Here is a 15934-nt window from a genome sequence, read left to right as displayed (position 1 = left end):
GGGGCTCGGCGATGTTTGCGAAACTGAAGAAGAAGATTTCGGAGGAGGAGGGAGGAGGGGCCGTGCGGGGCCTCCCTGGACCGGGCCTTGCCGGGCGACTCCCGCGCACACTCAGCCGCGAGTCCCTCGCCTCCACCGGCGCCGACTCCGGGGACGACGCGGTGAGAGAGCCACTCTCACCGCACTGCACCCACTGTGTCCGTGTGTGTCCGTGTGGTGGCTCTGCGCCGTGTGGGGAGCGGTAGTGCAGCGATTAGCGCGCTGCGCTACGAACCCGGCGACCTGAGTTCGATTCCTGCTCACGGCCAGTACCGGCCTCAAATGAGTACCTGGTGCGGTGTGAGCACATCGCCACTTGGGAGGCCAAGGCAGTCAGGCATGGTGCTGGCCACCCACCCCCATGTGCGCCGTGTCGGCCTTCATAGGTGCTACTCGCAAACAACACTTGCCCCAACAGACTGTTAAGGCTATACACAGTGCCGGATTATCCTAGTAGCAAAAGTAGCATATGCTTCTAGATTTGAAGCTTTCGTGACTGCAAGGAATCATATTCTTAGGTTTTTTCGGTAAAGTCACGTAGGTAAAACATCAAAATTAATTAAAATAAAATAAAAACAAAAATCACGACGTTTCGGAGGCAACACAAGTCTCCGTCATCAGGTGGGACCGTCACAGCCGAATTAGCTGCATCAAGTGAGGCAATGATTCAAGAAGTAATCCCTTATAAGCAAGTTGAAGGGGGGAGGAGAGGGGGGGCTCATCAGAATGTGGTAGCCAATGAATGGAACGTATCGGGAGGGAGGGGGGCGGGGCTCAAAGACAGCACGGAGTGCTAAGTACAACGCATCGGGAGGGGGAGGGGGGGAGCGGGGCCAAAACAATGGACGACGGCTTGGACGCGGTTGCTGCTGCACACGCCAACACAATGGACAGAGAGGGGGGAGGGGAGGTCTGATACACATGATAGACAAAAGAACGAAAATGCCCACGTTTATACCAATGCTGGCTGAACAATGAAGAGAGCACTGCCAAAAAATAACTGGGGATGTTAACACTCGGTAAAGTAAAGTAAAAGTAAAATAGTGCCTGTCAGATAAGATGGTCCAAAAAAGTGTAATTAAGTCTTTTTTGCGTGGTTGATAACATCTTTCCAATGATTACTAAGTTTGTACCCATCATCACGGTTGAAATTATGTCTGTGTTTGTATATTTGTATGGCTTCGTGTACAAACCTTTGATGGTAGCCGGGAGGTTTGCAGAGAACCTTGGTCTCGGAAAAGACAATTTCATGAGAGCCCACCGAGTTGTAGCAATGATCGGTAACGGCAGAAGAATCAGTTCTGCCGTGTTTCAGATCTGACTTGTGCTCGCGGACACGATCAGAAACATGACGTTTCGTTTCTCCAATGTAGCAATCACCACAAATGCAACTCAATTTGTAGACTCCAGGATACTGTAAGTCAGGAACGACATCCTTCACAGATGGAATCAGATCACGGATTTTATGCACTGTACTGAATCGGACTTGGATCTTATGTTTGTTTAGAATTTTGGAGATCTTTTTGGTCACGCCTGCTATGTATGGTAACGTGATGGTTTTGGTCGGAGTTTCAAGTGGCTGTTTCTGTGTGGTGGGAGAGACAGCTTGGCGGATAGTACGGTCAGAGTATCCGTTCATCCTCAGGGCCCGATGTACATGTCTTAATTCACCGGTCAGGTGGTGTTTGTCAGAAATGCCATGGGCTCTGTGGTATAGCGTTTTGATGAGAGAATTCTTTTGAGATGGGTGGTGGTGGGAATCCGGTTTCAAGTAGGAATCTGTGTGGGTGGCTTTCCTGTAGACAGAATGTCCCAAGGATCCGTCAGGCCTCCTCTCAAACAGAATATCCAAGAATGGTAGTTTACCGTCTTTCTCCACTTCCATGGTGAATCTGATGGATGGGTGTCTAGAATTGATGTGGTCCAAGAAGTGGTTCAATGCTGGGAGGCCATGTGGCCAGATGACGAAAGTGTCATCCACATACCTCTTCCACAGGGAAGGACGCAGGGTAGATGTCTGGATGGCGTCTGATTCAAACTTTTCCATGAACATGTTGGCTATAACTGGTGACAAAGGGGAGCCCATAGGGGTACCCTCATTCTGTTTGTAGAAGGTGCCATTCCAGGTAAAATAGGTGTTGGTGAGGCAATGCCTAACCAGCGCAGGTGCATCAGAATTCAATCCATGTTGGACTAAGTCCTCAATTATTGTTAGGGTGTCCGGTACTGGGACTTTGGTAAACAAAGATACTACATCAAAGCTGACGAGGATGTCATCAGGAGATAGTACCATGTCCTTAACCATAGAGACTAATTGGGTTGAGTTGAGTACTGCCGAAGAGGTCTTGCCTGTGAAAGGGAGCAGAGTATCTGATAGAAAACGGGCTAGTTTGTACGTAGGAGAGTTTATCGTCGACACAATGGGTCGTAGCGGGGTGCCTTCCTTATGGATTTTGGTAAGACCATAGAGTCTGGGAGGTCTTGCCGCCGATGGTTTTAGAGAGGGACGTTTGCTTGGTTCGATTAGGGAAGTCGAACTCGTGATGATACTGTTGGTTTTCGTCGTTAGGCTTTTAGTGGGATCGTTTTTAATTTTGGAGTAGCATATGCTACGGGCCCCGCACTTTCAAGGGCCCCGCGCTAAATGCTTTCAAGCTATCAATTCCGATTCGGTGATTCTGCACTTGCTCTATTACTACAGTACTATACTGCCTTCAAGTTTTACGAACGACTGGGTGTTTAAGTTTAACGACTTGTCGTATTATCTGGCTGTATAGCAAATGAAAAAATACAATTAATTTACTATTCAAGTAAAAAATGTGTGTTTTAATATTCATGTATAAAAAAAAATTGTTTCCCTATATAACATAGGCCCTGCACTAGCTTAACCCGGCACTGGCTATACGGGGGATTTGTGTCTTTGTTGTGTGTCTTTGTTGTCTTTACTCTGCGCTGTGTGGCGAGTGGTGGCGCAGCGGTTAGTTCACCGTGCTCCAACTCAGCCACCTAAACTCGATTCCTGCACACGCTCACCAACATCGGTTACGAATATTTGAACCGGCCCTGGGTTTAACGACTTGTCGTATTATCTCCCCTTAGTTGACTTGCTCTTATATTAGTACCTGGTGCAGTGTGTAAACATTTCCACCGCAGAGACAAAGGCGGCCAGGCATGGTGTTGGCCACACGACCCCCTCTATTGGGGTTTTTGTGCGCCGTGCGTGTGACTGTGGGCACTGCGTGTGGTGTGCCACGCTTAGTCTCTGGATGGCAGCGCCTCCAGGGAGGAGCTGCTGGTTCTGCTGTCGCGCCGCACTGACCAAATCCGCAAGCTCGAGGCCAAACTCGGAGGTGAGACACACGGTCACGGGGTCACGGCGTCACGGTTAGGGTGGACGGCTCACAGGTCAGAGACGCTCAGCTGGCACCGCTGAGGTCCTGGCTTCCAATCTGGGTAATTGATGGTTTGTATGGTGATGGCAATGGTGATGTAGGTGGCAATGGTGATATGGGTGATGTCGACGGTGGTGATGTTGATGTGTATTTATGTTGAACTTCTTTTGCACGGTACATAGCCAACCGTGCTAATCGGATGATGATAATGTGGGCGTGATGATAATGTTGGTGTAGTTGCGATGTCGATGACGTCGATGTGGGTGATAACGTAGGTGATGGTGGCGATGTGGGTGATGTGCAGAGTGTGCGGAGCAGCTGAGGAACACAGCGCGGCTCAAGGAGAAGCTCGAGGCAGCGCTGGAGCGCCAGCAAGACTGTACGTGTCACTTTGTCGTCACCACCCGTCTAATCATCATCATCGTCATGATCCATCTTCGTATGTATTTAGAATTTCTTTGGCACCGTACGTAGCCAGCCGTGTCAATCGGAGGTGCAGGGGAAGGACAACAAACTAAACACAACAACAAGCAGTTCATCCTCACGATCCATCATCATCCTCGTCTGCATCATCGTGATCATCACGATGGTCACCGTTATTGCCGTCGTTATCGCCATCGGCCTTGTCAACATTGTTGTCGTTGTGACCTCTCGCCCCCACCCCTTGACCCTGTGACCCCGTGATCCTGGGCAGCCTCCATGAGGAAGATGCAGGAGCTGAATGAGTCCTACCAGGCCAAGCGCTCCAAGATGGCGGAGAACGCTACTCTTGCTCTCGAGAAGAACAACAAGGTGATGGTGGTGATGGTGGTGGCAGCAGTGGTGGTAATGACGGTGATGGTGATGATGGTGGTGATAGTGGTGGCAGCAGTGGTGGTAATGACGGTGATGGTGATGATGGTGGTGATAGTGGTGGCAGCAGTGGTGATGATCGTGATAGTGGAGGTGACGATGGCGGTGATGGGGATGATGGTGATGGCATTGATGGGGGTGGTATGATGGTGATGGTGGTGGTAACAGTGAAATGTGTGTATTTGGTTGCTATAAATTTGCACATGATATGCCATTTCGTTGAGCTTTCATTTGTATCAGGTCGCTTCTGAAAATAGTTATTTAGCTCAGTGGGCCTTAACTGGTAAAATAATTTAGTGGTGAATGGCAGATGTTGGTGGTGATGATGGTGATAGTGTTGTTGATGGTGGTGGTGATGGTGGTGATGGTAGTGGTGATGATGACAACAGCGATGGTGTTGTGGATGTAATGTTGATGATGAGACTAATGAGAATGACGTTTGTGTTGTGTTGAATGGTGTTGACGGTGATAGTGATCTAAGGGACTGCACATCTGTGAACTATCGGACAGCTGTGAAAAAGAGCTTCATAGCTAATGGGATTTTCCAGGATGAATAAAGATTCTGATGATGATGTGTTGTTGTCCCCCAGGAGTGGACGGAGAAGCTTGCGGCGATGGAAAAGGTGAGTGCCACCATGACATCCTTCCAGCTCGCTCACTCACAAACCTTCAGAGTGAGCATCATGGGTCCAACCACCACCACGTGATATTCACGTGTGTGGTGTCGTGTGTGTGCGTGCGGTGCATTCGGAATGATCCAACATCATCAGCCATGGTAACTCCACTACTGGATGGAGGCGTTCGCACATTGATGCGTATCATATTGATTATGCTGGGTTTCTGACGGTGTGTACGGTGTGCGGCGCTGTGGTGAGGCATGGCTCGGGTTGTGTGGTGTATTGTGGCATGGTGGTGTATTGTGGCATGGTGGTGTGGTGGTGAGATATGGAGCTGAGTGGACTTGCCGATGTCCGGTACCAGCGGTGTCAAGATCGGCCTTTATGTAGGAGGCTCGTGAAGGAAGCTACTGGGCAGTTGGAGGGCAGTTGCCCTCCAACATCAACGGAGGGCAGAGGAGCGATGCTCACAACAACGAGCGGAGCACCGGGCAGCTGAATTTCAGCGAGTTGGCACAGTTGGGGGGCACAATTGGTGCATTTTCCAACCATCTCAGTAAACCCATGGCACCTGGGTCCGTTCCGTGACCTGCCAGCAGCGAGAGCCTTTGACACTCCACGTGCCCTTGGAAGTGCACCTAGCCTGGCACTAGCGCCAGCGGTGACGTCACCGCCACTTGGTGGCAAACGGCGTCTGCTGCTGTTGTTGTTGTGTCACGGCGTGTCAGGAGAGGCGGGAGCTGGCGCTGCGCCTGGCCGAGTTTGAGGAGCGCAGCGCTGACTTCTTCCAGCGGCGTGACGAGCGCGATGAGCTCACGGAGCTGCAGCAGCAGGAGACCGCCAAGGTCAAGCACATGGTGCGACACCAACCTCCCGACCCCCGGCCCTGCCCTCCGATAGCTCCGTCGGTCTGCCCGTCCATCTGTATATTTTCAGTTTGCGGTGTCTCTCTCCGCATGGCAGCGTGGATTTTTATCCGGGTCCAGTTTTTCCCTCCACCTTCAGAATCGACGTGCATTTAAGTATTTGGCTGCTATAATTTTCCACGGGATGAAAAGCCACTTCGTTTGTGGCCACGTTACTTCTGAAAAAGCAATATAGCTCGGTGGGCCTTACCTGGAAAAATTAAAAGTTTAGTTTAACATAGACTGGGACGAACTCACGCAATTCACTGTTCGGCCGTCTGTGTATCGGTCCATCTGTCCCGTGTATCTGTCTCTACATCTGTCCGTCTGTTTGTCTGTCTGTATGTATGCCCTGTCCATCCAATTCTTTGTCGATCTGTTTGTCGGTCACGGGATGGGGGAGGGGGGTCTCGCTAATTATTGTTAATCATATCAACAGAACTTTAGTGTACAGTGAAAACTCGCTAAAGTGATTAAACAATTATTGTCATGCATATATCTGACTGAATGTGTGTGTATTTTGTTAATGGGGAGCGGTAGTGCAGCGGTTAACGTGCTGCGCTACGAATCCAGCATCCCGAGTTCGATTGCACTCACGGCCAACACCAGTGATGATTATTTGAACCGGTCCCGGGCCTCCTCCCCTAGGTCGACTCAGACTCAAATGAGTACCTAGTGCCGTGTGTAGTAAACATTACCACTCGGGAGACAGAATAGGCCAGGCGTGGTGCTGGTCACCCACCCCCTCGTGTGCCCGTGTCGGGCTTCGGAGGTGCTGCTACTTGCCAACAGCACTTGCCCCAACAGCCTGTAACAGCTATACGGGAGATATTTGTGTGTGTGTGTTTGTGTGTCAGCTGCTGCGCAAGGAGGAGGAGAGCCGCTGTCTGGGCGAGGAGGTGGCGAGCACCAGGCAGGAGGTCGCCGCCCTCCAGGCTCGGCTCGAGCGGGCGCAAGAGGAGCTGGCAGCGCTCCGGGCCAACGGCACCGCACTCAAGAGCGACAAGTGGGGGTCCCCCACCCACTCCCCCCCCCTGCCAAAGTGGAGGCCCACACCTCCCCCCTGACAACCCCCACACCCAACGCCCACCACCCCATGTCATCCCCCCTCTCACTTCCCGCGTCCGCCATCTCACCATGCCGGTAACACGGCTCTGGATTTGTGTGTCTGACATGTTTATTGTGTGTGTGTGTGTGGCGTGTGGCGTGTGTGTGGTGTGTGTGGTGTGTGCGGCGTGTGTGTGGTGTGTGCGGCGTGTGGCGTGTGTATGTTTGTGTGTAGCTCGTACCTGCGGCGGGAGCTGGAGGAGGAGCGCCAGCGAGGGGAGCAGCAGGAGAGCGCGCTCTCCCTACAAAACCAGCAGCTCTCCCACGAGCTGGCGCAGGTGGCACCGCTCTCCAGCATGCACACACGCCACACGCCACACACACGCCACACGCCACACACACGCCACACGCACGCCACACACACACACGCCACACACACCACACACACGCCACACACGTCACACACGCCACACACACACATACGCCACACACACGCCACACACACGCCACACGCCACACGCCACACGCCACACACACGCCACACGCCACACACACGCCACACGCCACACACACACACACGCCACACACACGCCACACACGTCACACACATGCCACACGCAGACATGTCACACACACGCCACACACGTCACACACACCAGTATGGTGGGGGTGAAAGTCGTGGTGGTGGTAGTGTTGGTGCTAGTGGTGGTGGTGCAGGTGGTGCTAAACGTGGTGGTGATGGTGTCATGGGGAGGGTGGTGTTGGTGGTAGTGTAGTGTTGGTAGTGGTTTTGTGATTACGAGGGATTGTTTATTTGTGTGGTTGTTTGTGTGTTTTCGTTGGCCTAGTTCAGCAGTTCATTGCTTGTCTGGTTATGTGAAGTGTTGGTGTGGCTACGAGTGGTTGTTTGGTAATGTTGTGCGGTTGTGCCGAGTCGTTGAGTGGCTGTGTGGCTGTGTGTGCAGGCCCGCCTTGCGCTGCAGGAGCTACAGGAGGAGCACAAGGCCCTGCGAGTGGAGACAGAGTCCCTGGGGCAGCAGGCACAGCAGGTGGGGGGTGCATGGGGGTCTGGGTCTGAGTTCAGAGTCAATCAGAGTCACTCTTTGGTTCTTTCGGTAAAGTCACGTAGAATAAAATAATAATTAAATAATTGCATATGACGATTCGATTGCAACACAAGCAATCCTCATCAGGTACAAATGAAAGAGAAAACAAACCTAGAGAGAGGCAAAACAGACACGGGAACACACAGACAGACACATAAGCAGAGAGAGATAACACAGAGACACACAGAGAGAGACACACACATAGGCACACAGAGAAACAACGCCTCTGTGTCGAGGCTACCGCAATAACGCTCTCAGCCTGGTAAAGAGCGATGAGCGAAACAAACGAGACAGCTTCATACGAGACGAGAGAACGAATTGAAAATTAATTGATGATTGAGTGATTGATTCATTGATTCGACTCGCCACGTCGCAGGCTACCAGGGAGACGGAGCAGCACTGCGCCATGATTGGTCGGCTCACGGAGAAGGCGACGTCGCTGGAGAGGAGGATTGCGGGAGACCTGACAATGGACCAACACACACAGGAGCTCCTCCTCGAGGTGGCTGCCTGACTCCTCCACCAGGGGACCACACCGCCTCCACCAGGAGACCACACCGCCTCCACTAGGAGACCACACCGGCTCCACCAGGGGACCACACCAGCTCTACCAGGGGCCTTGATACCTCCACGGGGGCCCATATTGGATCATCTCTATCACGACGTTGACGATACTGATGAAGCCGATGACAACGATTATGATGTTGTTGACGACGAACACGATGATGGCGATGATAATCACAACGATGATTGTTGATCACGACTTTGCTGACCGTAGTAATGATAACAGCGCTGATGATGTTGATGACGATAACAGTTGTGATGCTGCTGCTGATGATGACACTGCTGCTGATGATGATGACACTGCTGATGATTCGTTAACTCCAGCGGGCACGGCTGGAGGAGCGCCTGGAGGAGCTCTCCACTCGCCTCTCCGAGTCACAGGCCGTCGCCACGGCAACCGCATCCGGCTTGGAGCAGCAGGTGGGTGGGGGAGGGTGGCCGGGGAGAGAGGGGAGGGCGGGTGAGGGGGCTGATATTGATTGGAGAATGGATTGATGATGTGTTCAAGTCTCAAGTGTATTACGCTTATATTCTTTGGTTCTTTCGGTAAAGTCATGTAGACAGAAAAATAATAATACAAATAAAGTGAATAATTAACTCTATTAATTTTAATTTTTCTATCTCCGTGACTTTACCGAAAGAACCAAAGAATATGAGTTCCTGCAGTCACGAAAGTGACTGCAGGAACTCAAAATGTATTATGTTTAACCCAATGAGAGCTTGAGAGCCAGGCTAAAAGTATAATTTACCAGAGCAGGTGGGGTGGGAGTGTGTGGGTGGGTCATTTATTTGTTGTGTGAGTAGGTGGGTGAGTGAGTTGGTGTGTGGGTGATTTATTTGTTGTGTGAGTAGGTGGGTGAGTGAGTTAGTGTGTTATGTCGTACACACACCTCCACCCGACACGGCCAATTAGTAAGGTTGTCAACGTACCAATTTACGGCAACCAGCGTCGTCAGGCGTGTTACTTTTTCTATTTCGCTGGGGCACCTCGGGCTCTTCACATCCCACGCCCGAACACATTTTGAAAGGGCGGTGGCTGTCCCTGTACGGTGGTGACTCGCTGGCCCCTGGCCTGTGAGCCAGGGCCCTGCGAGCCTGGGGCACGAGTCTGCTGCTAGTAGCAGCGGGCGATGTTGCCGTGTGTGTGTGTGTGCGTGTGATCCCAATTTTATCTTGTGGGTCATTTAAAAATTTGTCAAATTTGGGACCTTAACGCCGGTACACGATGACCTACACTTGCGTATGATGGCATGCGTTGTTACGGTTAATACCATCGCCACCGCAGCATTAACCAGGGATTTCCGCCAGATTCGAACCTCGGCAATGAGCGGCGAACGCGCCACCGCTGGGCCGTGTCGCCGCGCTGCCGCGAGGCCGGGGACGCACTGCGGTTGCGGTGACACTGCCGTCGTGGCGTTGCCATTGTGGTGTTGCCGTGGTTGGGTTGCGGTCGGGTTGCGGTGTAGGTGAGGGAGTTGCGAGACCGTGCGCGGGAGCTGGAGGCAGCGGCGCAGGAGAAGGAGGAGCAGCGCGTGGGGAAGACGCGAGCTCGCGACGAGGAGGTGAGTGGCGGCGTGGCACTACGAACCCGGCGACACGAGTTCAATTCCCGCTCACCGCCAATGATCGTCTCAATCGGTCCTCGACTTTTACTGAGTGAACTGAGCCTCAAATGAGTACCCGGCGTCGTGTGTAAGCATCGTTGCTGGGGAGACAAAGGTGGACGGGTATGGTGCTAGCCACCCAGCCCTTCCGTTCTGGCCTTCATAAGTGCTACTTGCGAATAGCACTACTTGTCCCCAACAGAAATTAAAGGTTACTCGGGGGATCTATTTAGCTCTTTTTCAGAAGTGACCTGGGCACGAATGATGGCTCAAGGAAATGGCTGATGACGTGGAATTTATAGCAGCCAAATACTCTAGACGCACGTTGATTTTAAATGTGAGTGGGAAAACTGGAGAACCCGGAGAAAAATGCACGTGACCACGGGGATGGAGAGAGACACGCAAACTCCAAATACACAGCAGGCATCGGGGTTCGGATCGAACCCACGACCTCCTGTATACAGGCAAGAGAGTTAACATCTCGCTATCGTGGCGGCCGGGCGTGGGTGCCAGCCACACCACCCCCTTGTGCACCGCACTGGCCCCGCTCACGGCACGAGCCCCAGCAGCATGTGCGGGCTTCAGGGGGTCTCTGTGTCTGTGTGCAGCTGCGCCGCCTGCGCGAGGATCTCACCGCCACCAGGGAGGAGCTGACGCGTGCACAGAGGGTGGCGACGACGCGGGAGAGCGAGCGAGACCAAGCGGTGCACTCCGCACTGCAGACGCACCCACCTCGTCATTCACTACTGCAACCAAACCCACATCGTGGCTCCCATATTGCAGCAGCACCCACCTTGTCACCGCCCGCATCGTCACACTTCACTGCAGCACTCCCCACCTCGTCACTCCCCACCTCATCGCTACCAACTACAGGAACACTCCATTAGAGATCTCCTCCTACCTCCTCTTCACCCCCCCGTAACTCCCGTCTCACGACCCCATCCCTCCCTCGCCCCCCCTTCCTTCTACCCCCTCACCTGTTCACCTGTCCTCCGATCTTCCACCCCCCCCCCATCTTCTCAACACCCCCTCCCCCCTGCCCCCTGCCCCTCCCCCCCCACAGCGTGCGGAGGGAGAGGCCGAGCGGCGGCGCCTGCAGCAGCAGTGGGCGGCGTCTCGCCAGCAGCTGGGGGAGCGTGTGGCGGCGCTGGACACGCAGCTCGCGGCGCTGGAGACGGCGCGCGACTTCGACCGCACGGCCAGCCAGCACAGCCTGGTACGGTGAGGGTGGGGGGACTGAGGAGGCTGGTGGGGGCTGGGGGGCACTCGCAGACAAAGCAATTGAGTGGATACATCACTTGAAACTGAATCTCTCATCGTCGCTCTATACCAAATCGTCACTCCCCCTCCCTTGCACCCCCCCAACTCCCCTTATCCTTCCACCGCCCCATGGTGCTGCACAGGGGCAGCTGCAGGCGGAGGGCGAGGAGCTGAGGGAGCGAGTGGCTGAGCAGGAGGCCACGGCACGCACCCTGGAGGAGGAGCTCCACAGCGCCCAGGTGACGACACGAGGAGGGGTGGTCGTGGTGGTGGCAGATTCTGGTGGTGGTCTGGTGTGGTAGTGGTGGTTGGGTGTGATGGTGGTAGTCGGGTCTGGTGGTCGTGGTCGGGTCTGGTGGTGGTGGTGGCCGGGGTTTGGTAGTGGTGGTTGGGTCTGATGGTGGTGGCCGGATCTGGTGGTGGCCGGGTCTGGTGGTGGCTTGGTGTGGTGGTGGCCGGGTCTGGTGGTGGTGGCTTGGTGTGGTGGTGCCAGGTCTGGGGGTGTTGGCCAGGTGTGGTGGCGGTGACCCGGGTCCGGTTGTGTTTGGAGTTCGTCGTCACAGAGTGTGATACTCGATGTTTTCTTTCAGGCCGAGCTCACAGCTCAGAGGGCAGCACTCGCCCAGTCGATCTCTGACCTGGAGATGACACGGAGATGTGGGGATACACTACAGAAACAGGTGTGTGATGGCTACGTTTGCCTGGGTATACACGAGTACTTACACGTGTGTGTGCATACACACGGTAATGCAATGATTAGCGCGCTGCGCTACGAACCCGGCGACTCGAGTTCGATTCCTGCTCATGGCCAACATTAGTAATGATTATCTGAACTGGTCCTGGGCCTCCTCTAGGTCGATTCAACCTCAAATGAGCACCTGGTGCGATGTTTAAACATTGCCACCCGGGAGACGAAGGCGGCCGGGCGTGGTGTAGGCCACCTACCCCGACATGTGCTTGTGTTGTCCTTAACAGGTGCTCGCTACCTCAACGGCCTATTAAGGATAATTTGGGGGTCTTTGTCTTTGTACACTTGCATCAGACGTGGCCTGTCGTGCGGCTTGGCTTCTGCTGTATTACAGCGTAACACCAAGTATTTGAACCCTGACCCCTAATGCCCCAACCCTAACCCCCAACCCTAAACTCCTAGCCCTAATCTCTAAACCCGAACCGCTAGCACTGACCGTAACTAACCCTTTTGCCATAACCCAAACACCCTTCTCCTAACCATCATCTTTCGCCCTAACAATAACCTTTTAATCCTAGCCTTCCACCTATTGCAATAGGTGACGTTTCGGGCAATGGTCCTTCTGTATAGCACATGTGCTACTGAGGAACGTGTTGTTGAATCCCTAATGGGGCAGGGGGCTGGGAGAGGGGGGATGGTGGGTAGTGGGTAGGAGTGGTGGTGCAGACGTTCGTGCATGACGCTAACAACTAGGCACATTAGTCCAGTTGTTGACCGGTTTGGAGCCTCTCCTCCTCCCATTGCCAACCAGCGCTGACTGGCATGATGATGAAGTCTGGTCACACGAACAGCACGTGTGGGGATGCTTCCATGGTGATGCTGCTGCAGCCTTGGTAGTGGTGCACAAACGACAGACCACTGGAGCTTTACACTTTTAAATCGTCCAGATATAAAAACGTATTTCTTTCAAACTACTCTTTGCATTTCGTTTGTTGTCCTTCCCCCACACCTCCGATTAGCACGGTTGGCTACGTACGGTGCGAAATAAGTTCAACATACATATATACAAACCCTGTACACTAACACCCGGCCCTCTTCCCTTTATCCTATAAGCTTAACGCACAATCTCGAATGCGTGTTCTTAACCCCGGACCCCTTAACCTAACCCCCATACCCCAAAACCTAATCCCCAACGCTTTTAACACCTAACGCTAACCCATAACAATAACCCCCAAACCTTAACCCTGAGCCTTTAACAAGGCAAAGTGATTTCCTGCTAGAATGAGCATTGAGGCATTTGTTCTCCCTGCTTAAAGCCCTGCAGAGGCAGTGGGGTGGGAATTCCACATTCCTATGACAGGAGCGATTCTTTCCTTGGGACAAGCGGTAGTTGATCTCCCCCCCTGCGCCCCCCCTCCCCCCCCCCCCCCCCCCCACAGCTGTGTGAGCTGCAGGAGGCATTGGCGCTGGCGGAGGGGAGGCTGGCGGAGGCTCGGGAGCGCTGCTCCTCCACAGAGGCTCGGAGCTACGTGCTCGAGCAAGGTACGGATGGAGACGCAACAGCAGTATGAGCAGCAGCAGTAGCAGAAGTAGCAATAGAAGCAGTAGTAGCAGTAGAAGCAGCATTAGCAGCATCAGTAGAAGCAGGAGAAACAGTGGCTCTAGAAGTAGAAGCAGCAGTATCAGTAGATGCAGCAGCAGTAGAAGCAGCAGTAGCAGTAGAAGCAGCAGTAGCAGTAAAAGCAGCAGTAGAAGCAGCATTAGAAGCAGCAGCAGTAGAAGCAGCAGTAGCAGTAGATGCAGCAGCAGTAGAAGCAGCAGTAGCAGTAGATGTAGCAGCACCAGTAGAATCAGCAATAGAAGCAGCAGCAGTAGATGCAGCAGTAGAAGCAGTAGAAGCAGCAGCAGTAGTAGAAGCAGCAGCAGTAGAAGAAGTAGCAGCAGCAGTAGAAGCAGCAGCAGTAGAAGCAGCAGTAGAAGCAGCAGCAGTAGAAGCAGCAGTAAAAGCAGCAGCAGTAGAAGCAGCAGCAGTAGAAGCAGTAGCAGCAGCAGTAGAAGCAGCAGCAGTAGAAGCAATAGCAGCAGCAGTAGAAGCAGCAGCAGTAGAAGCACCAGCAGTAGAAGCACCAGCAGTAGAAGCAGCAGTAGAAGCAGCAGCAGTAAAAGCAGTAGCAGTGCTACTGTCCATCTCAGGGGTTAGGGGTACGGTAACCCTGACCCCTGACCTCACCGCCACCGCTGACCCTATCGCCGCCGCCCTCAGAGCTGCGCGCCAGCGAGGCGCTGGCGGAGGAGAGGCAGCGTGCCAGCGAAGAGGAGGTGGAGGAAGGGGAGGCAGCGCAGCCAGCGCAGGCAGGGACCGTGGGAACACATGGGGCACGCAACGGGACCCGGGAGGGGCCGGGGGGCGGCAGCGACGATGGTGGCGATGATGGCGCCACTGGCGCCGCCGTAATTACGGCCGCTGCCGTTGCCCGCACCGCTGAGGAGGAGGGGGCCAACTCGGCGCTGAGGATGGAACTGGCGGAGAAGCACAAGGTGAGCGGGGGTGGGGTTGGGGGTATGAGGTCACGTGGTGCCACACAAAGGTCACGTGACTATACTGTTTGGTTCTTTCGGTAAAGTCGCGTAACTTTACCGAAAGAACCAACGAGTGTGGATTCCTGCAGTCACGAAAGCTTCAAATCAAGATTGTCACGTGACTAGACACGGGGTTCTGTGACGAGACACGAGTTCGTGTGATGGGACCTGGTCACGTGACGGGATACGTGGTCACGTGACGGGATACGTGGTCACGTGCCGAGACACGAGGTCGAATGACGTTAAACGAAGCTACTTGACATGCTGTACGTAGCGCGACACGCCGTAACACGTCGTTGGCTGACGCTGGGTGTCACCGTACAGACCATCAAGCAGTTGCAGCAGCGCCTGGCGGAGCTCAAGAAGACTCTGCAGAGAGAGCTGGTGAGTGACGGCGCCCACCTGCCTACTAGTCCACTAGTCCACTATCCCACTAGCCTGCCTGCTAGTCCACTATCTCACTATCCCACTAGCCTGCCTGCTAGTCCACTATCCCACTAGCCTGCCTGCTAGTCCACTATCTCACTAGCCCACTAGCCTGCCTGCTAGTCCACTATCCCACTAGCCTGCCTGCTAGTCCACTAGTCCACTATCCCACTAGCCTGCCTGCTAGTCCACTATCTCACTATCCCACTAGCCTGCCTGCTAGTCCACTATCTCACTAGCCCACTAGCCTGCCTGCTAGTCCACTAGTCCACTATCCCACTAGCCTGCCTGCTAGTCCACTATCTCACTAGCCCACTAGCCTGCCTGCTAGTCCACTAGTCCACTATCCCACTAGCCTGCCTGCTAGTCCACTATCCCACTAGCCCACTAGCCTGCCTGCTAGTCCACTATCTCACTATCCCACTAGCCTGCCTGCTAGTCCACTAGCCCACTATCCCACTAGGCTGCCTGCTAGTCCACTATCTCACTATCCCACTAGACTGCCTGCTAGTCCACTATCTCACTATCCCACTAGCCTGCCTGCTAGTCCACTATCTCACTATCCCACTAGACTGCCTGCTAGTCCACTATCTCACTATCCCACTAGCCTGCCTGCTAGTCCACTATCTCACTATCCCACTAGCCTGCCTGCTAGTCCACTATCTCACTATCCCACTAGCCTGCCTGCTAGTCCACTAGCCAACTATCCCACTAGCCTGCCTGCTAGTCCACTATCCCACTAGGCTGCCTGCTAGTCCACTATCTCACTATCCCACTAGCCTGCCTGCTAGTCCACTAGCCCACTAGCCCACTAGCCTGCCTGCTAGTCCACTAGCCCACTATCCCACTAGGCT

At 53.8% G+C, this 15934-nt stretch overlaps 1 protein-coding gene across 2 annotated transcripts in view; it reads left to right on the top strand.

Moving 5' to 3' along the window:
• GOLGA1 (golgin A1) overlaps window positions 1-15934 on the top strand; it is a 29138-nt gene continuing 13204 nt past the window's right edge. For both annotated transcript variants that reach the window (XR_013640636.1, XM_078882926.1), the window contains exons 1-19: window positions 1-161; window positions 3299-3389; window positions 3736-3810; window positions 4126-4223; window positions 4874-4906; window positions 5629-5757; window positions 6663-6811; window positions 7088-7190; window positions 7818-7901; window positions 8335-8460; window positions 8847-8942; window positions 9989-10084; window positions 10735-10830; window positions 11190-11342; window positions 11530-11625; window positions 11977-12066; window positions 13514-13616; window positions 14338-14612; window positions 14979-15038. Coding sequence is in view for 1 of the 2 variants with exons in the window: in XM_078882926.1 (XP_078739052.1) it covers window positions 12-161; window positions 3299-3389; window positions 3736-3810; window positions 4126-4223; window positions 4874-4906; window positions 5629-5757; window positions 6663-6811; window positions 7088-7190; window positions 7818-7901; window positions 8335-8460; window positions 8847-8942; window positions 9989-10084; window positions 10735-10830; window positions 11190-11342; window positions 11530-11625; window positions 11977-12066; window positions 13514-13616; window positions 14338-14612; window positions 14979-15038 (2103 nt within the window). In the remaining variant the exon portion in view is untranslated. The remainder of the gene's footprint in view (window positions 162-3298; window positions 3390-3735; window positions 3811-4125; window positions 4224-4873; window positions 4907-5628; window positions 5758-6662; window positions 6812-7087; window positions 7191-7817; window positions 7902-8334; window positions 8461-8846; window positions 8943-9988; window positions 10085-10734; window positions 10831-11189; window positions 11343-11529; window positions 11626-11976; window positions 12067-13513; window positions 13617-14337; window positions 14613-14978; window positions 15039-15934) is intronic.

This window comes from Lampetra fluviatilis, chromosome 68, assembly GCF_964198595.1.
Source record: "Lampetra fluviatilis chromosome 68, kcLamFluv1.1, whole genome shotgun sequence".
Classification (NCBI taxonomy): domain Eukaryota; kingdom Metazoa; phylum Chordata; class Hyperoartia; order Petromyzontiformes; family Petromyzontidae; genus Lampetra; species Lampetra fluviatilis.
This window is presented reverse-complemented; position numbering and strand designations above follow the sequence as displayed.